At 68.0% G+C, this 19,106-nt stretch overlaps 2 protein-coding genes across 3 annotated transcripts; one reads left to right on the top strand and one right to left on the bottom strand.

The window, feature by feature from the left end:
• Nucleotides 1-192: 192 nt before the first annotated feature.
• Nucleotides 193-12,118, top strand: ITPKC (inositol-trisphosphate 3-kinase C). Its single transcript, XM_084612864.1, has 7 exons — nt 193-270; nt 5,450-5,549; nt 5,719-5,932; nt 6,754-6,958; nt 8,180-8,281; nt 9,236-9,307; nt 9,962-12,118. Exons 1-7 carry the CDS (start codon nt 241-243, stop codon nt 10,163-10,165), a joined length of 927 nt encoding a protein of 308 aa, XP_084468990.1. The 5' UTR covers nt 193-240; the 3' UTR covers nt 10,166-12,118.
• Nucleotides 12,108-18,963, bottom strand: ACTMAP (actin maturation protease). 2 transcript variants are annotated; one of them, XM_084612862.1, is made up of 6 exons: nt 18,523-18,963; nt 17,210-17,278; nt 15,803-15,927; nt 14,424-14,553; nt 13,810-13,880; nt 12,108-13,242 (listed from the first exon to the last, which is right to left on the bottom strand). In XM_084612862.1, exons 1-6 carry the CDS (start codon nt 18,708-18,710, stop codon nt 12,875-12,877), a joined length of 951 nt encoding a protein of 316 aa, XP_084468988.1. In that variant the 5' UTR covers nt 18,711-18,963; the 3' UTR covers nt 12,108-12,874. The 2 variants fall into 2 exon arrangements, with proteins under 2 accessions (XP_084468988.1, XP_084468989.1); XM_084612863.1 differs by lacking the exons at nt 17,210-17,278; nt 18,523-18,963 and adding an exon at nt 16,598-16,709.
• Nucleotides 18,964-19,106: the final 143 nt, after the last annotated feature.

A 19,106-nucleotide genomic window follows, 5' to 3' on the forward strand; every position in this document is an offset into this window, starting at 1 on the left:
CAATGGGGTGGGCTTAGCACCCCGGGGGGCTGCCTCCTGCCTGCGCCAGGGCCTGTCTCCTGCTGCTGTCATGGAAAATTCTTTGCCAGCTGGCCTGGTTGCTTGGCAACCCCCTGGCATCGTCACCCCCCCGCCTCCCCGCCGAGGTTTGGATGCCAGCCAGCGGGGAGGGCTCAGGCAGCATCAGAAAGACGGAGGTGGCGCAAAGGGGAAGCGTGGAGCCGTGGGGCTGGCAGGGCCATGAAGCAGCGGGACAGGAGCCCCTATTGGGTAAGTACCCACGGGGCGCCCGGGGCAGGGGTGACAAAGCGGGACACTCTGGGTTTTTTTTGTGGGGGGGGAAGAGGTATCTGTATAAGACAAACCCCCGAATAGCAGGATGTGGGGTTACATGAGGTGGGTCCAAGGCTTGGCCCTCGGGGTGTCAGTCCCCAGCTGCCGGGGGCAGGAAGGGGGATCCCGTGGGGTTCCGTGCCTCAGCTTCCCCAGGTGGGCATGAGGGGGGCTGACCCAGCTCCCAGGGGCTCCGGGACACGGAGAGGTTACTGGGCACCTCGACCGCCAGCCCGGGGACCCAGAACAAACCTCGCTCCAGGGACACCCCCCAAGCAAGACAGCTCTGTCCTCGTCTGGCAGTCACAGAACCCAGGCGTCCGGGCTCCCTGCTCGAACCACTAACTCCCGCCGCCCCTCCCCCTGGCAGGGATAGAACCCAGGCGTCCGGGCTCCCAGCCCCACTCTCCCCTCCCAGTGCGGGGGGGAGAACCCAGCCGTGGGGCCCTTTTATCTAGAGGACAATGGTTCCCCGGCATGTTGTCATGGTGACTTGTCCCGGGCGGGCGCTGGGCTTTGTCTAGCCGTGGGGCAGGGGGGACTCCAGAGCCCCCCCACATTGGCTGCCTGCCCAGGGGCCAGGCAGGGGGGGGCTGCTTGCGGATGCCCCTGGCGGCTCAGCTCTGCCCCCTGCCCGACGACTCCACAGCACGGCCGGGGACCCCCCACCAATGACTGCCCCACTGCCCCTCCCCAGAGAGCTGGGGGGACTCTGCCCCACAGAGGCAGAGAGAGGGGTCGTGCCAGGTATTCAGTGCAGAATTAGGAGAGCCTCCCTGCTCTAACCACTAGACCCCACTCCCCTCACAGAACTGGGAGAGAACCCAGGAGTCCTGGCCCCCAGTCCTCCTGCTCTAACCACTAGACCCCACTCCCCTCCCAGAGCTGGGAGAGAACCCAGGAGTCCTGACTCCCAGCCCCCCTGCTCTAATCACTAGACCCCACTCCCCAAGCTGGGGAGTGAACCCAGGTGTCCTGTGTCCTGGGATGAGCAGAAGTTCTCGAGTGCTGTTACCCTGTGGTGCCCTTTGCCCGTGTGTGGTCCTTGGCCCCGGCTCGCTTGCAGCCCCTGGGGGGACGTGTGAGCTGAAAGCTGCCAACTGGTCACCACGAGCCAAGGCCCCCGAGCCCTGCCCAGCACCCGGCCCGACTCCCAGCCTTTGGGGTGAGGGTGGCGGGAGCCCACAGGCCCTTCGTGGCATGAATGCACCTGCAGCTGATGGCAAATCCCCCCCCCCCACGCCGCTGGCGGGTTAAACCCTCTTGTTTCCCTTGGGAGGGTGGGCGCTGTAGGGTGGGGGGGGGGTTGCTGGGCCACGGGGGAGCTGGGGGCGGATGGGGTTGGCCCCTCTAGCCCTCTGTGCTCTGCCAGTGTGGAATAAATACCCCCCCACTGCCCCTGTGTGTGGCCACTGCCCCGGCCAGGCGCGTATGCCCGGAGGGCTGCCCCATGGCCTGTGTGCCGAGCCCCCAGGGCCCTGGCTGTCGGGTGTGAGCCGCGGTTTTCCGTGCCTGAAAGGGGCTCTCGGAACTGCCTGGAAACGGGGCGTCTCAGGTCGGGTGTGATTGGGGAAGGAGCCTGGGGCCTAGCGGTTCAGAGCCGGACTCCCGGGTTCTGTTCCCACACCCTTCGGGGGCCTCGGCCGCCCCTCTGAGCCTCGCAGACGTCCCGGCATCCACCCTTGCACCGTCGCTCTGAGGCAGGCTGATGCTGGTGCCAGGGCGTTGTTTGCAGCTTGCTAATTAGCAGATGGGGAAACTGAGTCATAGGGCGGCAGTGACTTGCCCAAAGTCATGCAGGAAGACAGCGCAGAACCAGATCTCCTGGGTTCCAGCCCGGGTCTTCCACAAGGCCGGCCTCCCTAGGCCATGAGTTCAGCCTGAGGCTGCTTGTGGAAGATTGGCCCTGCTCTGTGCCTCAGTGTCCCCTCTCCCCCCCCCCCCCCGCCCAGCACCTGGCCGATGCTCCCTGTGGGGCGGGGGGCTTTACGGGGTTTAGGAAGGGGAACAGGAAATGGGCCGAGATGCTGAGTGTTGATAGCACCTGCCCCCCTCCCCCCCCAGCAGTCATGTGCAGAGCTGACAAACCTGTCGGGGTGGAAACCCTGACCTGCCCCAGCCTCCGCTTTCCCATGACAAATCTCTGACTCCCTGCCCTGCCCCCTGACGCCACCCAGACGCGGGGCGGGACGGGGCAGGTAGACTGGGCTGCGGCTGGGGTTGTACAGTTACGGGATGGGGCAGCTCGCGATGGGGATTTGAGATCCAGCGAAAACCAGCTTCCCGAGAGGGGGATCCTCTAAAAGCTGCTTTCCTGGGTAAGTGAGACCCAGCCGTGGAGCTGTGAGCGCGGGAGTGAGGGGCAAGGAGAACCTCAATGTCCTGTCCAAGATGGGGCCCCGTCGGGCCGGGCGCTGCCCAGACCCCGGCCGAGATCAGGGCCCTGTCGCGCCGGGCGCTGCCCAGACCCCGGCCAAGATCAGGGCCCGTCGGGCCGGGCGCTGCCCAGACCCCGGCCAAGATCAGGGCCCCGTCGGGCCGGGCACTGCCCAGATCCCGGCCGAGATCGGGCCCCGTCGTGCTGGGCGCTGCCCAGACCCCGCCCGAGATCAGGGCCCCGTCGGGCCGGGCGCTGCCCAGACCCCGGCCGAGATCAGGGCCCCGTCACGCCGGGCGCTGCCCAGACCCCGGCCGAGATCAGGGCCCCGTCACGCCGGGCGCTGCCCAGACCCCGGCCGAGATCAGGGCCCCGTCACGCCGGGCGCTGCCCAGACCCCGGCCGAGATCAGGCCCCGTCGGGCCGGGCGCTGCCCAGACCCCGGCCGAGATCAGGGCCCCGTCACGCCGGGCGCTGCCCAGACCCCGGCCGAGATCAGGCCCCGTCGGGCCGGGCGCTGCCCAGACCCCGGCCGAGATCAGGGCCCCATCGCACCCACCCAAAGCAACAAAGGGCAGGTTGTTCTCCTCAGGTCACTGCTGGGGGAGATGCAAGGAGTTGCCCAGGACCGCCCCATACATCAGTGGCAGAGCCAGGAGTCCTAACTCCAGTCCCATGCTCTCGCCGCTGGCCCAGGCTCCCCCATGGGCTGCAGCCAGGCCAACCTGTTACAAATCTTTGGCTCTCCATGCCCCCCCCCCCCCCCCCCGGCTCTGTTGTGGCTCAGCCCTGATCACGCCAGCAGGTTTCTGCTCGTCGCTCACAGCCTCCTCGCGCAGAGTCAGCAAGAAACCGCGAGGCGCTTGTGATGGAAAATGTGTGTCAGGCCAGGGCTGGAGCGGGGGGAAGTTCTCTGGGTGAAACGCTGAGCGGGGCGGGGGGCGGGAGTTTCTGCTGAAAGGGTGAAACTGGTGCAGCCGGGAGCTGGTTTGGTGACAAAGGCTGAGGCTCATGGCTGTGTTGTGTTCTTGAAACCCCTAGAACCCAGGAGTCCTGGCTCCCAGCCCCCCCTAACCACTAGCCCCCACTCCCCTCCCAGAGCTGGGGACAGAACCCAGGAGTCCTGGCTCCCAGCCCCCCCTAACCACTAGCCCCCACTCCCCTCCCAGATCCAGGGATAGAACCCAGGAGTCCTGGCTCCCAGCCCCCCCTAACCACTAGCCCCCACTCCCCTCCCAGAGCTGGGGACAGAACCCAGGAGTCCTGGCTCCCAGCTCCCCCCAACCACTAGCCCCCACTCCCCTCCCAGATCCAGGGATAGAACCCAGGAGTCCTGGCTCCCAGCCCCCCCTAACCACTAGCCCCCACTCCCCTCCCAGAGCTGGGGACAGAACCCAGGAGTCCTGGCTCCCAGCCCCCCGCAACCACTAGCCCCCACTCCCCTCCCAGATCCAGGGATAGAACCCAGGAGTCCTGGCTCCCAGCCCCCCCTAACCACTAGCCCCCACTCCCCTCCCAGATCCAGGGATAGAACCCAGGAGTCCTGGCTCCCAGCCCCCCCTAACCACTAGCCCCCACTCCCCTCCCAGATCCAGGGATAGAACCCAGGAGTCCTGGCTCCCAGACATGAGGCCTGCATGGGCTCGTCCCTCAGAGGGACCCGGAGCTGCTGGTGACTGAGCCCCCTCTGCAGGGGCCATGGGGTGGGGTGGGGTGGCCTTGGCCTGGCCCTCCCGACTCCTGTCCCTGATCAGAGGGGACAGCCCGGGGGGCCATTCCCAGCAGCCCCATAACGAGCTGGTGCCAGCAGGTGACAGGGATTCTCCCCCCCCCCCGTGTAATTAATGCGGGCGCGACCTGTGCCCTGGGTGAAAGTCCAGGCGGGGGGCGGGAACGGGGACTCTGCTCCGCGCCAGGCGGAGGTGACATGCCAGCGTCTCGGCGTGGGGCAGCGCCCGCAAGCAGCTGCTGTCCTCGGCGGCCCCCAGCCCCGCCCGCCACCGGCTCCGGGCACCCGGCGGTGAGCAGGGAGCAGACCCAGCTGCACTGGGCCGATGCGGGATGGTGCAGTGCCGCAGGTGGGAGGGGAGCTGCCCCGGGGTGGGGGAGGGCGCGTGTGTGTCTGGGGGAGGCGCCGAGGGCCCGGGCGAGCTTCTGAACCAGCTGCATAGATGGAGTCAGATTGGCCTCCCCTTGTAGGGCGTGTGGTGTGGGGGCTGGGAGCCAGGACTCCTGGGTTCTCTCCCAGGGGAGTGGGGGCTGGTGGTTAGAGCCGGGCAGCTGGGAGCCTGGACTCCTGGGTCCTGTCCTGGATCTGGGAGGGGAGTCTAGTGGTTAGAGCAGGGGTTGGGGGAGGAGTCACTCCCTTTTCGTTCTCTTCCCAAATCTGCCGCTGACACTCTGGGGGACCTTGGACAAGTCAGGCCTCAGTTTCCCCGTCAGTAACATGGGGAGAACAATCCTTCTCATGCGCTGTGTGGGGCAGGGACTGCCTGTCCCTCGGGGTCTGGGCAGCGCCCGGCCTGACGGGGCCCTGATCTCGGCCAAATGGCTGGAAAGCGCCGGTCACACGTTGGGGGCCTTGAACACGCGCGGTCTGTGCAGCACCTGGCACGGGGGGTCGGGGGGGTGATCTCAGTTGGGTCCTCTAGCGGGGACCCTCCTACAGTAGGGGGGGCACTGCCGGGTCCCCTGCCGCGGGCGCCCGGGCACTGACTCCCTCCCTGCCTTTCTCTCTAGAACAAGCCGTGGAAGAAACTCAAGAGCATGGTCCACTGGTCGCCTTTCGTCGTGTCCTTCAAGAAGCGCTACCCCTGGGTGCAGCTGGCCGGCCATGCGGGTGAGAGGGGCCGTGGGAACAGGGCCACGAGGGGAGGGGCCGTGGCTCTGCTGGGGGGTGCAGCCAGCCCCGAGGGTGGCTGGGCGAAGGCAGCGCCGTGTGCCCAGCGGGCATGGGCCGGGCGTGTCCGGGCTCCCCTGACACCAGCCGTCCCCTCCCTCCCCGGCAGGGAATTTCAAAGCCGGCGACTACGGGCGGATCCTGAAGAAGTTCTGCCCGTGTGAGCAGCAAAGCCTGGAGCGCCTCATGGGGGACTCGCTGCGCCCCCACGTGCCCGCCTACTTCGGGCTGGCGCAGCGGGACGGCGAGTGCTACAACCAGATGGAGGATCTGCTGGCCAACTTCGAGACACCCTCCCTCATGGACTGCAAGATGGGGGTCAGGTGAGAGCCCAGAGGGGGCACAGGCAAGCCGGCTCAGCGAGGGGCAGCAGGGAGAGAACCCAGGAGTCCTGGCTCCCAGCCCCCTCCACTCTGACCACCAGCCCCCACTCCCCTCCCAGAGCCAGGGATGGAACCCAGGAGTCCTGGCTCCCAGCCCCCTCCACTCTGACCACCAGCCCCCACTCCCCTCCCAGAGCCAGGGATGGAACCCAGGAGTCCTGGCTCCCAGCCCCCTCCACTCTGACCACCAGCCCCCACTCCCCTCCCAGAGCCAGGGATGGAACCCAGGAGTCCTGGCTCCCAGCCCCCCTGCTCTGACCACCAGCCCCCACTCCCCTCCCAGAGCCAGGGATGGAACCCAGGAGTCCTGGCTCCCAGCCCCCTCCACTCTGACCACCAGCCCCCACTCCCCTCCCAGAGCCAGGGATGGAACCCAGGAGTCCTGGCTCCCAGCCCCCCTGCTCTGACCACCAGCCCCCACTCCCCTCCCAGAGCCAGGGATGGAACCCAGGAGTCCTGGCTCCCAGCCCCCTGCTCTGACCACCAGCCCCCACTCCCCTCCCAGAGCCAGGGATGGAACCCAGGAGTCCTGGCTCCCAGCCCCCTGCTCTGACCACCAGCCCCCACTCCCCTCCCAGAGCCAGGGATGGAACCCAGGAGTCCTGGCTCCCAGCCCCCTGCTCTGACCACCAGCCCCCACCGCCGGGGTAGAACCCAGGAGCCCTGCGCTGGGAGCGCCAGACCCCAGGAGCCCCGGGCCGGCCGAGGCCGAGGCCATGGGGTGGGCGCCCCCAGCTGATCCCCGCTCTGCCCCCCTGCAGGACGTACCTGGAGGAGGAGTTGGAGCAGGCCCGGCAGCGGCCCCGGCTGCGCCGCGACATGTACGAGAAGATGGTGGCGGTGGAGCCGGGGGCGCCCACGCCCGAGGAGCACGCCCAGCGCGCCGTGCTCAAGCCCCGTTACATGCAGTGGAGGGAGTCGCTCAGCTCCACCGCCACGCTGGGCTTCCGCATCGAGGGCATCAAGGTGGGGCCACGGGCCGGGGCGGAGCGGGCCTGGCTGGGGGGCCACATCTGGCTGGGGGGTCACATCTGGCTGGGGCAGAGCGGGCCTGGCTGGGGTGGAGCAGGCCTGGCTGGGGGGCCACATCTTGCTGGGGGGGAGCGGGCCTCGCTGGGGGGTCACATCTGGCTGGGGCAGAGCAGGCCTGGCTGGGGCGGAGCAGGCCTGGCTGGGGGGCCACATCTGGTTGGGGCAGAGCGGGCCTGGCTGGGGGGCCACATCTGGCTGGGGGGGTCACATCTGGCTGGGGCGGAGCGGGCCTGGCTGGGGGGTCACATCTGGCTGGGGCGGAGCGGGCCTGGCTGGGGGGTCACATCTGGCTGGGGCGGAGCGGGCCTGGCTGGGGGGGCCACATCTAGCTGGGGCGGAGCAGGCCTGGCTGGGGCGGCCACATCTGGCTGGGGCGGAGCGGGCCTGGCTGGGGCGGGCCACATCTGGCTGGGGGGGAGTGTGCCTGGCTGGGGGGGCCACATCTGGCTGGGGGGAGCAGGCCTGGCTGGGGGTTCACATCTGGCTGGGGTGGAGCAGGCCTGGCTGGGGGGCCACATCTGGCTGGGGGGGAGCAGGCCTGGCTGGGGGGTCACATCTGGCTGGGGGGTCACATCTGGCTGGGAGGTCACATCTGGCTGGGGCGGAGCAGGCCTGGATGGGGGGTCACATCTGGCTGGGGGGTCACATCTGGCTGGGGCGGAGCGGGCCTGGCTGGGGGGTCACATCTAGCTGGGGCGGAGTGGGCCTGGCTGGGGGGCCACATCTGGCTGGGGTGGAGCAGGCCTGGCTGGGGGGGTCACATCTGGCTGGGGGGGCAGCAGGCCTGGCTGGGGGGGAGCGGGCCTGGCTGGGGCGGAGCAGGCCTGGCTGGGGGGTCACATCTGGCTGGGGGGAGGAGCGGGCCTGGCTGGGGGGGAGCAGGCCTGGCTGGGGGGGTCACATCTGGCTGGGGGGGCAGCAGGCCTGGCTGGGGGGGAGCGGGCCTGGCTGGGGGGGAGCGGGCCTGGCTGCAGCAGGGGAGGGGGGTCATGTCCACCTCTGGGAGGGGAAGGTGGAGCAGGGGCGTCTGGCTCTGGGGAGGGGAGATCACGTCCGGCTGGGGCAGGGCTGGCTGTGTGGGGAGTGGGTCTGAGTGGGGCAGGTGCGTCCCGTGCAGCCTCCCAGGCCCCGGCTGACGGGTCCCTGTGTCCCCAGAAAGCCGACGGCACCTGCAGCACCAACTTCAAGAAGACGCGGCTGCCCGAGCAGGTGATGCAGGCGCTGGGCGACTTTGTGGACGGCGACAGAACCATCCTGGTGAGGGGCTGGGCTCCCCGTAGGTGCCGCATGGCCCAGAGCTTGGGCTTTTCGCTGCCGGAATGCGGCCACCTCTGGGGCACGACACAGCGGCTGGCGGAGATCTGCGCGGCTTTTGTTTCAACTGCGGGCGGCAGCACAGCGCCCTCTAGGGCAGCTCTGATTGCCTGGGGAGACCCCACCCCGCTCCCTGCCCCACAACCCCCCCAGGGCCAGCCCTGCCTGCCAGGGGAGAGCCCTCTGCTGAGCCCCCAGCCCCCCCAGCGCCACCCTGGGGCCAGCCCTGCCTGCCAGGGGAGAGCCCCCTGCTGAGCCCCCAGCCCCCCCAGCGCCCCCCAGCGCCACCCTGGGGCCAGCCCTGCCTGCCAGGGGAGAGCCCCCTGCTGAGCCCCCAGCCCCCCCAGCGCCACCCTGGGGCCAGCCCTGCCTGCCAGGGGAAAGCCCCCTGCTGAGCCCCCAGCGCCCCCCAGCGCCACCCTGGGGCCAGCCCTGCCTGCTAGGGGAGAGCCCCCTGCTGAGCCCCCAGCCCCCCCAGCGCCACCCTGGGGCCAGCCCTGCCTGCCAGGGGAGCACGCCCCCTGCTGAGCCCCCAGCCCCCCCAGCGCCCCCCAGCGCCCCCTGGGGCCAGCCCTGCCTGCTAGGGGAGCACGCCCCCTGCTGAGCCCCCAGCCCTCCCAGCGCCCCCCAGCGCCACCCTGGGGCCAGCCATGCCTGCCAGGGGAGAGCCCCCTGCTGAGCCCCCAGCCCCCCCAGGGGGCGCCCCTGGGGCCAGCCCTGCCTGCCGGGGAGGGCGCCCCCTGTTGAATTGCCGGTGCCAGTCCTTGCCGATCGGGCCAGCCCCGTTCCCCTCCCTGCCGGGGCCCAGACCGGCTGCACCTGGCTGGCGCTCGGGGCAGCTGGGTGGATCCCGTGGTGCCCTCGGCCTCACCTGCCCACCCCCCTCTTCCTCTCCAGGCCACCTACCTGGGCCGCTTGGAGGAGCTGCGGGCAGCGCTGGAGCAGTCCGAGGTCTTCAAGACCCACGAGGTAGGTTCTGGCTGGGTGGGGGCCGGGGGGGAGACGCTCCCTGCTGAGCGGGTGGCCCAGCCAGTGGCCCTCGCCCTGTGGGTCTGGGCACACGCGCCAGGGTGCAGGGTCTGTTCGCCTGCCCACTGGCAACCCCAGGTCCCTAGGAAGCGACACTTGTTTGTCTCTCCTCTGGCCCCGCCTGGATGCGCTGGGTTCTGTAGCAGCCTCCTCCTGTGGCTCCCAGAGCAATGAATGGACCCAGGAGTCCTGGCTCCCAGCCCCCCTGCTCTAACCACTAGACCCCACTCCCCTCTCAGAGCTGGGGCGAGAACGCAGGAGTCCTGGCTCCCAGCCCCCTGCTCTAACCACTAGACCCCACTCCTCTCCCAGAGCTGGGGCGAGAACGCAGGAGTCCTGGCTCCCAGCCCCCTGCTCTAACCCACTAGACCCCACTCCCCTCTCAGAGCTGGGGCGAGAACGCAGGAGTCCTGGCTCCCAGCCCCCCTGCTCTAACCACTAGACCCCACTCCCCTCCCAGAGCTGGGGAGAGAACCCAGGAGTCCCGGTTCCCAGCTCTGCTCTAACCACTCCCCTTCTAGAGCCGGGGAAGGAACCCAGGATCCTGGCTCCAAGCCCCCTTGCTCACTGAGCTCTGTGTTTGCCCCCTGACAGGTGGTGGGGAGCTCTTTGCTTTTCGTCCATGACCGGACGGGGCTGGCCAAGGTCTGGATGATCGACTTCGGAAAGATGGTGCCGCTGGCCGGGGGCCAGACGCTGACGCACCGGCTGCCGTGGGTGGAGGGGAACCGAGAGGACGGCTACCTCTGGGGGCTGGACAATCTCATCGCCATCTTCAGCACCATGGTGCAGAACTGAGCCGGGCACCGGCAGGGCCTGGGCCGGCGCACTGGGGACACCTGGCACCGGCTCTGTGCAATAGACGGGCACTGCCGTGCGGTGCCCTCCCTGCCTCTTATTTATACAGCCAGATATGCTACAGCCCCGCTCGGAGCTGGGGCCCGTCGCGCCCCGTCTGCCTGTGCCCGCTTCCATCGGCTGACGGCCCCGCGCCGGGGAGGACACCTGCAGGGCCTGGCCCGTCGCACAGATGCGATGGGACCTGTTTTACAGCAGCCAGCGGGAAGGGCCGAGACCTGGTCCCGTCTCGGAGCGGAGCCCTTTCCCGCTCAGTGGCTCGTTCTGCGGCCCAGGGAACCCTGGGAAGGCCGAGGCTGAGACGGGAGACACCAGCCTTTCGGCGGGCACAGGGGCAGCGATCCTGCACTCCGGGCGACGCCGGCCGAAGCGGAACCGAACCAAAGGAGGCTTGGATCCTCTGGGCCCCTCTCCTGTTCACGGCCCATTTTCCTGCAGCCCTGCGTAATTTCGCAGGTGGGTCCGGTTCCCGCCCCTGCTGGTATCAGACCCTGCCCCACCACTGGGCGGCTCCACGGGACCTGATCTGCAGGGAGCTGCCCATTAATGTTGGGTTAAATTCAAGACACTTTAAAAGACTTTTTGGCAACTCGGGGGTTGAAGCATAGTGACTGGGCTCTGAGGTGACCCCCCAGGCGGCAGGGTGTCCCCCAGCTGCGGCTGCGGGGTTCTCACCCCTTCCCCTGAAGCATTTGTGGCCCTGCTGGAGGGTCGGAACTGGCTGGCCATTTCCACCCCCGGCGCTTTGCTCTTACCGGCCCGTCCGTTTGGCTGTGCAAAGGAGCCTCGCGCTGGCCCCTCTGGCCTGGGAACAGGCCGGCTGGGAACTGAGAACGCAGACTTACTGCCAAGCTTGCACCACGCCCACGGGGAGCTCAGAGGGCCTGTGGCTGAGTCTGGCCTAGCCCGGGGCGGTTTTCCTGGAGGCTGGAGAGTTGTGTGGCTCTGTGCTGAGGTGAGCCTGGCTGGAAAGCTCAGTCCGGCTTTACAGGGGTCTCGGCCGTTTGAGAACCAGCTGGGACGCTGCCTCCTCTGCCAGCTTCGTGTGGTTCTCCTAGCCCAGCCTTGGGCTCGCCACGGGCTCTTGCCCTTCGTGCAGGGTGCTGGCACGGCCAGCCGCAGGCCAGCTCTCTGCCAGGCTCCCGGCTCGGCTCGCACATCTGCAGAGGCGGATGCACAAGGGCCCGAGTGAGGCACCTGGTTTCCTCTGGCTCTGCCGCTCCCTCGGTGCCTCGTTTCCCGTGTGCTCGCCGCACGTCTGCGTGAGCATCTCACGGGCAGAGCCAACCCCCTGAAACACGGAGGGGGCCAGGGAGTCGCCTCCACCTGCACCAGCTTCAAGCCTGGCCAGTCTGGGGAGCGTTTTCCAAGGCCCCAGCGACGAGTGGATTCGGGAGCCCGGGCTTCACGAGGCCCGACCCTACTGGAAGAGACGATCCGTCTCTGGCTTCTGTGCCAAGGGCACGGCCAGTAGCTGCCTGAGCCGTGGCCGCTCTGCAGGGAGCTGCTCAGACCTCCAGCCCCTGCCGGTGGCGGGGAAGCGTCACTGGGTTCAGCTCTGGCTGTGAGCAGGGATTCACTGCACCCTGGAGCTAATGGGGGCAGGTGGGCGCGGTTCATGGGACCGTCCTGCTCCCCGCTGGCTTGGGCTCAGGAGCGCAGCGTGTAGCCAGCTGGGCATTCGCTCCAGTCCCTTGAGTGCTGCCCAGTAACCAGCGGGAACGGGCCCCTCAGGATCCCTCCCACAGTGTTGTCCCTGGCCCAGGCCTCTGCGTGGGGCTCTGCCACCCCTCTGGAGACGGGAACGGGGTGCTGGGGCCAAGGGACAATGGCCAGGCCTCTGGGACTGGAACCTGTCACAATAAACAGAACCTGCCCGTGGTGGAAACCAAACAGCCTTTGTCTTTAATGCAGGTTTGCTGGGCGTGGTTCAGAGTTCCCAAGTTAGGTGTATGACAGCAGCTCTAGAGACCATCAGGCCGGGTGCTGCCCAGACCCCGGCCGAGATCAGGGTCCCTTCGGGCCGGGTGCTGCCCAGACCCCGGCCGAGATCGGGGCCCCGTCGGGCCGGGCGCTGCACCAGTCCTGACTGAGAGCCAGTCCCTGCTCTCAAGAGCTAACAGTGGTGGGTGGCAGACAGGAAGCGTTAAGTTATTTTCAGAGCCGGCCACAAGTACCTGCCGTTTCCTGGCGCCGTGGCCCCAAACCAGAAATCTGGGACATTCTGAGAAGCTCACTGGGGGAAGAGCAGCAGCTCCTCTGGAGAGGGCCTGAAATAGCTGCTCCTCCCCCACGGCCACAGCCCGGCGGGCATCGGCGCTTCCTGCGGCACAGGGAAAAGGGGCCGGGGCCACACCCGGCACTTTAACCCCAGCGGCTCTCTCCTCGGTGCGTCTGACTATTATATGCCCTGCCCCTCCCCGTGCACCGCTCTGCAAAGGAGGGCAGGAACATCAGCCCCATTTTGCAGAGGGGAAACTGAGGCACGGAGAGGGGAAGCGCGGCAGAGCCAGGCCCCCCGAGTCCCAGATCAGTGCTCCACCCACTGGGCCCTGCTGTCCCTGGTAGCATGGGCGGGCCCAAGGGATGCAGGGAGTTTGCAGCAGGCGGGCGCTGTGCCGTCTCCTCTGCCCGCTGCTCCAGTGGCTCTTAGCGCTCGGCAGCAGGGGGCGGCCCGGCTGGCTGGGGCAGGGCGCTCTGTGTGGTCCTTGGGCACAGCAGCACCGTCTTGCCGCAGAGCCCCGCCTTGACGCCGCCAGCGGGCACCACGTAGACCTTGCCGTCGCCCGCCCGCTTGGGGCAGAAGTCCATCAGCTGGGCGTTGCTCTCGTGCGCCTGCCGGTAATTCCACAGCTGGGGGCGCCAGCTCTTGCCCTGCTTGGAGAGCAGGTAGGTCTCCAGTACGTCCTCCGGGGCGGGCGGGGGGCAGGCCGGGCCGGGGCGGAAGAGGCCGGGGATCTGCTCGTCCTCCTGGCAGGCCGGACTGAGGGCGCCGTCCCGGAGGCCCAGCAGGAGTCCTGCAGGGGGAGAGGAGCTAGCCAGTCTCCCCAGGGCAGTCCTGTGCTGGGAATCGCAGCCGCAGGGTCCTGTCTGGGCAGCCTCGCCACGCCCCTGGGATCACTGGGCCAGTGCCGGGGGCAGCCTCCCAGGACAGGTCCCTGGGAGCCACTGTTGGCACAGCTCTGCAGGCTGGCCCCGTGCCCGGCCCGCTGCCGCCCCCTTGGGGCGAGTCTTGGAAATGCAGCCAGGCCAACTCACCCTCCTGGTTTCTTTCTCCCTGTGCCCAGGCGTAGGTGCAGGAAGCCCGGCTCTGATCGGGGCTGTCCCCACGCCCCAGCCTTAGGAGCCTGTTTTTCCCCACGGCGGCTGGGCAGCCCCAGCTCCAGATGCTGGGAGCTCCAGGCCCTCCCATGGGGGAAGTTTGGGGGTGGACCAGGGCGGGGTGCTGCGGCCGCAGGGATAATAAGCTCACTCCCCACCCTGGGAGCTGCCCGGGAACAGGGCAAAGGGCCTGAGCAGGACGGGTCCAAGCCCCGTTCGCCACAGCCCCAGAAGCCGCCCCCGCCCGTGCAGCCAGGACATACCTGAGACGACGGCCCAGTGGGCTTTGTAGCCGCGTCTCCTGCAAGGCTCGTGGTTGGAGTCCTCGTCGTAGCTGGGGTGGCCATTAAGGTTTGCCAAGGGGGCTGTGGCAGGCCGGCTGGCAAGGAAGGGGCACGTGGGGCGAGAAGGCTGCCCCACCTCTGGGCACCCGGCTCCTGCCCCTGGAGAAGTGCCCTCCCCAGCAAACACTGACTGGGCACACATGGGGTGGCTAAACCCCTCCAACCAGAGAGGGGCTGGAGCTTTAAAACTGCTGCTGTCTGAACCTGCTGGCTCTAGACACCACCCCAATGGCTGCCTCGAAAGGGCGGGGCATGGGGGAGGTAGGTGTGGGGGGGCATTTAACTACTGGGAGGGAGAAGGCACCTGCCCCACATTCATCCCCCGCCCCCGCTGCAGCCGGGAAGAGGAGACGTGAGAGTTGGTGGCCACATCCCACCCCAGAAGTGGCTGCATCTGCCTCTAAAATGACACCACCAGACCTGCTCTACAGGGGTATCAGAACTGCGCCAGCCCTGCCCATGCGTACAGGCTGCAGTGCGGAGCCCAGCATGGACGGGACACCCCAAGGGGTCGCTGCGCATGGGAAGGATACGGCAGTAGCAGGGGGCAGCCAGCAGTCAGATGGCGAAGGATCCTGCCCCGGTTCTCTCCCTCCAGACCTCCCGAAAGCAGCTCGGCCTGGCACTGGAACACCTCCTCGGCCAGCTGGGCCATGTCAGCCGCTGGGATGGGCAGAGACAGGGATTAGAGCTGCCCCGAGGCCCACCCCCGGCAGCGCAGCCTGCGCTCGGAGCGTGTCCCTGGCTTCCTGCTCCCCCTGAGCAGCGCTCCGATGGCACGCGGGGGAACCACACTGCCGGGGGCAAGCGACCCGACAGGGGGACAACCAAGGGCTCTGCAACCTAGCAAAGGTCTAACACGACCCAGTGGCTGGAGGCGAAGCTAGACGAATTCAGACAGGAAATGGCACAGATTTGTAACGGGGAGGAGAATGAACTATTGAAACGATTTCCCGGGGGCCGTGGCGGGCTCTCCATCACGGGAGCGGTTTAAATCAAGATGGGCTGTTTTTCAGGAAGCTCCTGTTCACACAGGAGCCAATTCAGGGAAGGCCCGTGGCCCATGTTCTACAGGCGGTCGAACCAGCTGCTCACAATGGTCTCTGCCAGCCTGAGACTCGATGGATCAGCGAGAACACATAGCGCCGGCCCCACGGCATTTATACAGGCCGGGCTCACTGTGGCCTGCACTCAGGATTTTATCAGCAGCCTGACGATAGCCGCTGTTTTTCCTCACAAACCCCAACTCCCGGAGTCCCGGGATTCCACAAAGTCCTCAGCTTTCCCTGCTGGCTGTGGAGAAGATCTGGGAAGTATGAGCCTGAAAGGCTCCAAAAGTGAATCCCCAGCCCAGCTGCTCAGTACATGCTCATGATCTTGGACCACAGGAGGCTCCCGCTGCCTGCCCCGGCTCCCAGAGGATCCTCGTGCCTCGGACAGAAACCTCCAAGTGCTCGCTCCTCGTGGGAAATTAACAGCCCGGCTGTGGGGTTCTTTCCCTAAATCAAGGATCTTGCAAGTTTTCAAGAAAACTCATCCCGCTGGGGGGACAGAGGTGGGAGCTGAGGCTGTGCAGAGACCAGGGCTCAGCGAATAAGGCTGGAAGGGCCAATGCGACCATCGAGTCTGGCCTCCCGTCCAGCACAGGCTGTTCCACATCACCCAGCCCCCCCTGCACCGAGCCCTTCCAGGAAGGCGTCCGGTCCCTAGCAACGCTCTAGGGGCCAGAGACTGAACTCCGGCAAGGCAGGAGCAAGGCCCTCATGCCCTGCGCTATGTACCGCCTCTGGGCACTTCCTCACGCAGTCACAACCCAGACTGGCCTTTGGAGGGTCCCGCCAGCACCCAGCCCAGCACCTATGGCCTAGTGCAGGGAGGGAGTTTTTAACCCCCACCGCAACCAGTCACCGACCTGAGAACATTTCTCCCTGGGCAGTGTAGCCTCTCTCCAATGCCACCTGCATGATCCTCTCCAGGGAGACGTCCTGGGACAGACTGAGGAGGGAGCCCGCCATCCACAGCGCCACCAGCCCGCACCTACAGGGGCAGAGACAAGAGACAATGCAGGGAGCCTGGGTCCCACGGGCTGAGCTCGGCCAGTCCCCCTGCCAGGGTGCCGGGTTCAGAGACAGGTATTTCTCCGCGAGCCTTGGAACGCTTCCCTGGGTTCCTGTGTCCTTTGGCCTCTTCCCCCTCGGCATTCCCAGCCTCCCTACGGTTTTTGCCTCCCTTGCAGCCTGGGGTACGTGTCACCGGCTGGGCTCATCTGGGCACGTCTCACTGAGTCGATTCCCTGCCATCGCAGCGGCCTGGGGCAGCGGTGGCACCTCGGTGGCTCCTGTTCCTTGCCTGGGCTCACTGGAGCTTAGCCCCTGAGGACTGAAATGTTTTGCTCTAACTCAACTCTCTGGGCTCAGCACATCGGTAACCAGGTGAGACTGAAGGGCCTGGGCCACCCAGGAGATCAGGCGACATGAGCAAATGGGCCGTCTGGCCACAGATGCTAGCTCCAGCAAGGCCTTCGCTCCTCCAGGGGAGTGGGGTACGGCTCACTGAGGTGTGGCTCACCCCCAGGCTGGGGTTTGGGGGAGCAGCCTGGGGGCACCTGTTTAAGATGGAAAAGGCCAGGCGTGGGGGTTTTAAAGGCAGATCCCGAGTCGGACGTTAGGTTTAGACCAACTCGTCCGACCTTGTGCTACCTCCTCACCATCCTTTTCCCTCCGATGTGGCGAGTAACGCTCCCCAGGCCCTTTGCGCTCTCACCCGCCGCTCGGGCAGAGCTCCCCGTAAACATCCGCCTGGCTCCCTCCTCGGCCTCCTGCACCTGCCGGGAAACACTCCTTTGCCGGGACGCCTCCAACAGATTTCACAGCGGTTAGGCTGCTGGTGGGAGGAGATCCCTGCCCACCCTGCTGAGTGGTATGGCCTCCTTGTTTCCTGGTGCTCCCTGTCCGTCTCCACTGGCTGGCTTGTCTCTTAGACCTAGATTGCAGGTCTCTGGGGCGGGGACTGTCTTTTGGGAGGTTTATACAGCACCAAGCACAATGGGGGCCGGGTCCACGGCTGGGCTTCCCAGGCGCGACCATAATACAGCCGCTGGCTCCCTGCTCAGCGCCAGGCTGGCCACCCCTATGCTCCCTCCGATGCACAGGACAAAAGAGCTCTTGGCAACTCCTTGGGAGGGACCAAGCAGGGGAAGCTGTAGATCCATGGGACTGAGACCCCTGCCCCAGGCCCCTGGGTGGGTCCAGCCCCCGGGTAGAGCCACCCCCTCCCCATCACACTCAGCTGCCAGAGAGATAGTGCTCGCAATACTCACTGGGGCCCCTCTTGGATTAAGGAAGGCACCGCCCTGTTGTAGAGGAGCCACTTGAGACACCCACTGAAGCTGGAAGACAGAACCAAAGAAACACTCACTGGCCATTCGCCGTCCAGCGCCCGCTCGCCAGCACGTTCTTCTCTGCATAATTAATGAGACGATCTCGTCTCCTCCCAGAGCGCTTTGGGAGAACGGACTTCAGCTGCTGCTGGGACTGCGGCTACCTCTGGGCTGGGATGCGGCTGCTGTCTGATGGCCAGGTGGCAAGGCCCCACTGAGGGACAGGAAGTGGCCCAAGGTCCTGGACCCAGGGGGCACCGCAGAGGGAATTTAGGGAGGCAAAAGGAACTCAGCTCAGCTGGGGCCGGGCCAGGACACCGGGGTTCACCGCACCTGGACCTCGGGGCGAAGAGCAGAGCCTAGGAACTCGGTGTTACGTCTCATTTGAATTGCGGGCACCTCCAGCACCACAGAGACCTGGGCTGCCACCCTGGGGGTTAGGGTCGGGGCTGACTGTGAGGGGAGAGCGCCCCCTGCCGAGCCCCCCGCCCCACAGCGCCCCACGGGGCCAGCCCTGCCTGCCGGGGGAGAGCGCCCCCTGCCGAGCCCCCCGCCCCACAGCGCCCCCTGCCGAGCCCCCCGCCCCACAGCGCCCCCTAGCGCCCCACGGGGCCAGCCCCGCCTGCCAGGGGAGAGCGCCCCCTGCTGAGCCCCCCGCCCCACAGCGCCCCCTAGCGCCCCACGGGGCCAGCCCCGCCTGCCAGGGGAGAGCGCCCCCTGCCGAGCCCCCCGCCCCGCTCCCCGCCCCACAGCGCCCCACGGGGCCAGCCCTGCCTGCCGGGGGAGAGCGCCCCCTGCCGAGTCCCCCGCCCCACAGCGCCCCCTGCCGAGCCCCCCGCCCCACAGCGCCCCCTGCTGAGCCCCCCGCCCCACAGCGCCCCCTAGCGCCCCACGGGGCCAGCCCTGCCTGCCGGGGGAGAGCGCCCCCTGCCGAGCCCCCCGCCCCACAGCGCCCCCTGCCGAGCCCCCCTGCCCCGCTCCCTGCCCCACAGTGCCCCCTAGTGCCCCACGGGGCCAGCCCCGCCTGCCGGGGGAGAGCGCCCCCTGCCGAGCCCCCAGCCCCACAGCGCCCCCTGCCGAGCCCCCCGCCCCGCTCCCTGCCCCACAGCGCCCCCTAGCGCCCCACGGGGCCAGCCCCGCCTGCCGGGGGAGAGCGCCCCCTGCCGACCCCCCCGCCCCACAGCGCCCCCTGCCGACCCCCCCGCCCCACAGCGCCCCCTGGCGGCCCCTGGGTTCTCCCGGCGCGGCCCGACCTGGGTTTCCGGCGGCTCAGCAGCTCCCGGAGCTCGTCTCCGCTGCGCGGCGCCGGGGCCGCCTGGAGGAACTTGGCCCCGTGGGGGGGCAGCGGCCTGGGGGGGGGCGGGGGGGGCGGGGGTGGGGGAGGGGCAGGGCCCTGCCGGGGGGCGGGAGGGGGAGGGGGCAGCCCCCCCCTGTGGGCCATTCCCACCCTGGCTCCTGGGGGGGCAGCAGGGGGTCAAAGGGCGCAGACTAGAACCAAGGTCACTGGGGCATGGGTGAGAGGTCAGGGGTCAGGTCGCGGGGGGTCAGGGGTCAGCGCGGGGGCGTGGCGCGTGGCCTGGCGGGGTCGGAGGTCATGGGGCGGTCGGAGGGCCCCGCCCGCTTCGCGAGCCGCTCCTGCCCCTCGTAAAATGGCGGCCGCCGGCCGCGGCTGGGTGAGTCTGGTCACGTGATCGGATACCAGCTACCCGCCTCTCTGCCCCCCGTTGCGGGTCGCGTGACAAAGGCCGCCAATCAAATGTGGTAACGGCGGTTACTGACAGCTGCTCTCAGCCACTGGCCGGCTCTTGTGAGGAAGGCGGGAACTGCCGAGCGGAAC

The sequence above is a fragment of the Lepidochelys olivacea genome, assembly GCF_965140295.1.
Source record: "Lepidochelys olivacea isolate rLepOli2 genome assembly, chromosome: 23".
NCBI classification, from domain to species: domain Eukaryota; kingdom Metazoa; phylum Chordata; order Testudines; family Cheloniidae; genus Lepidochelys; species Lepidochelys olivacea.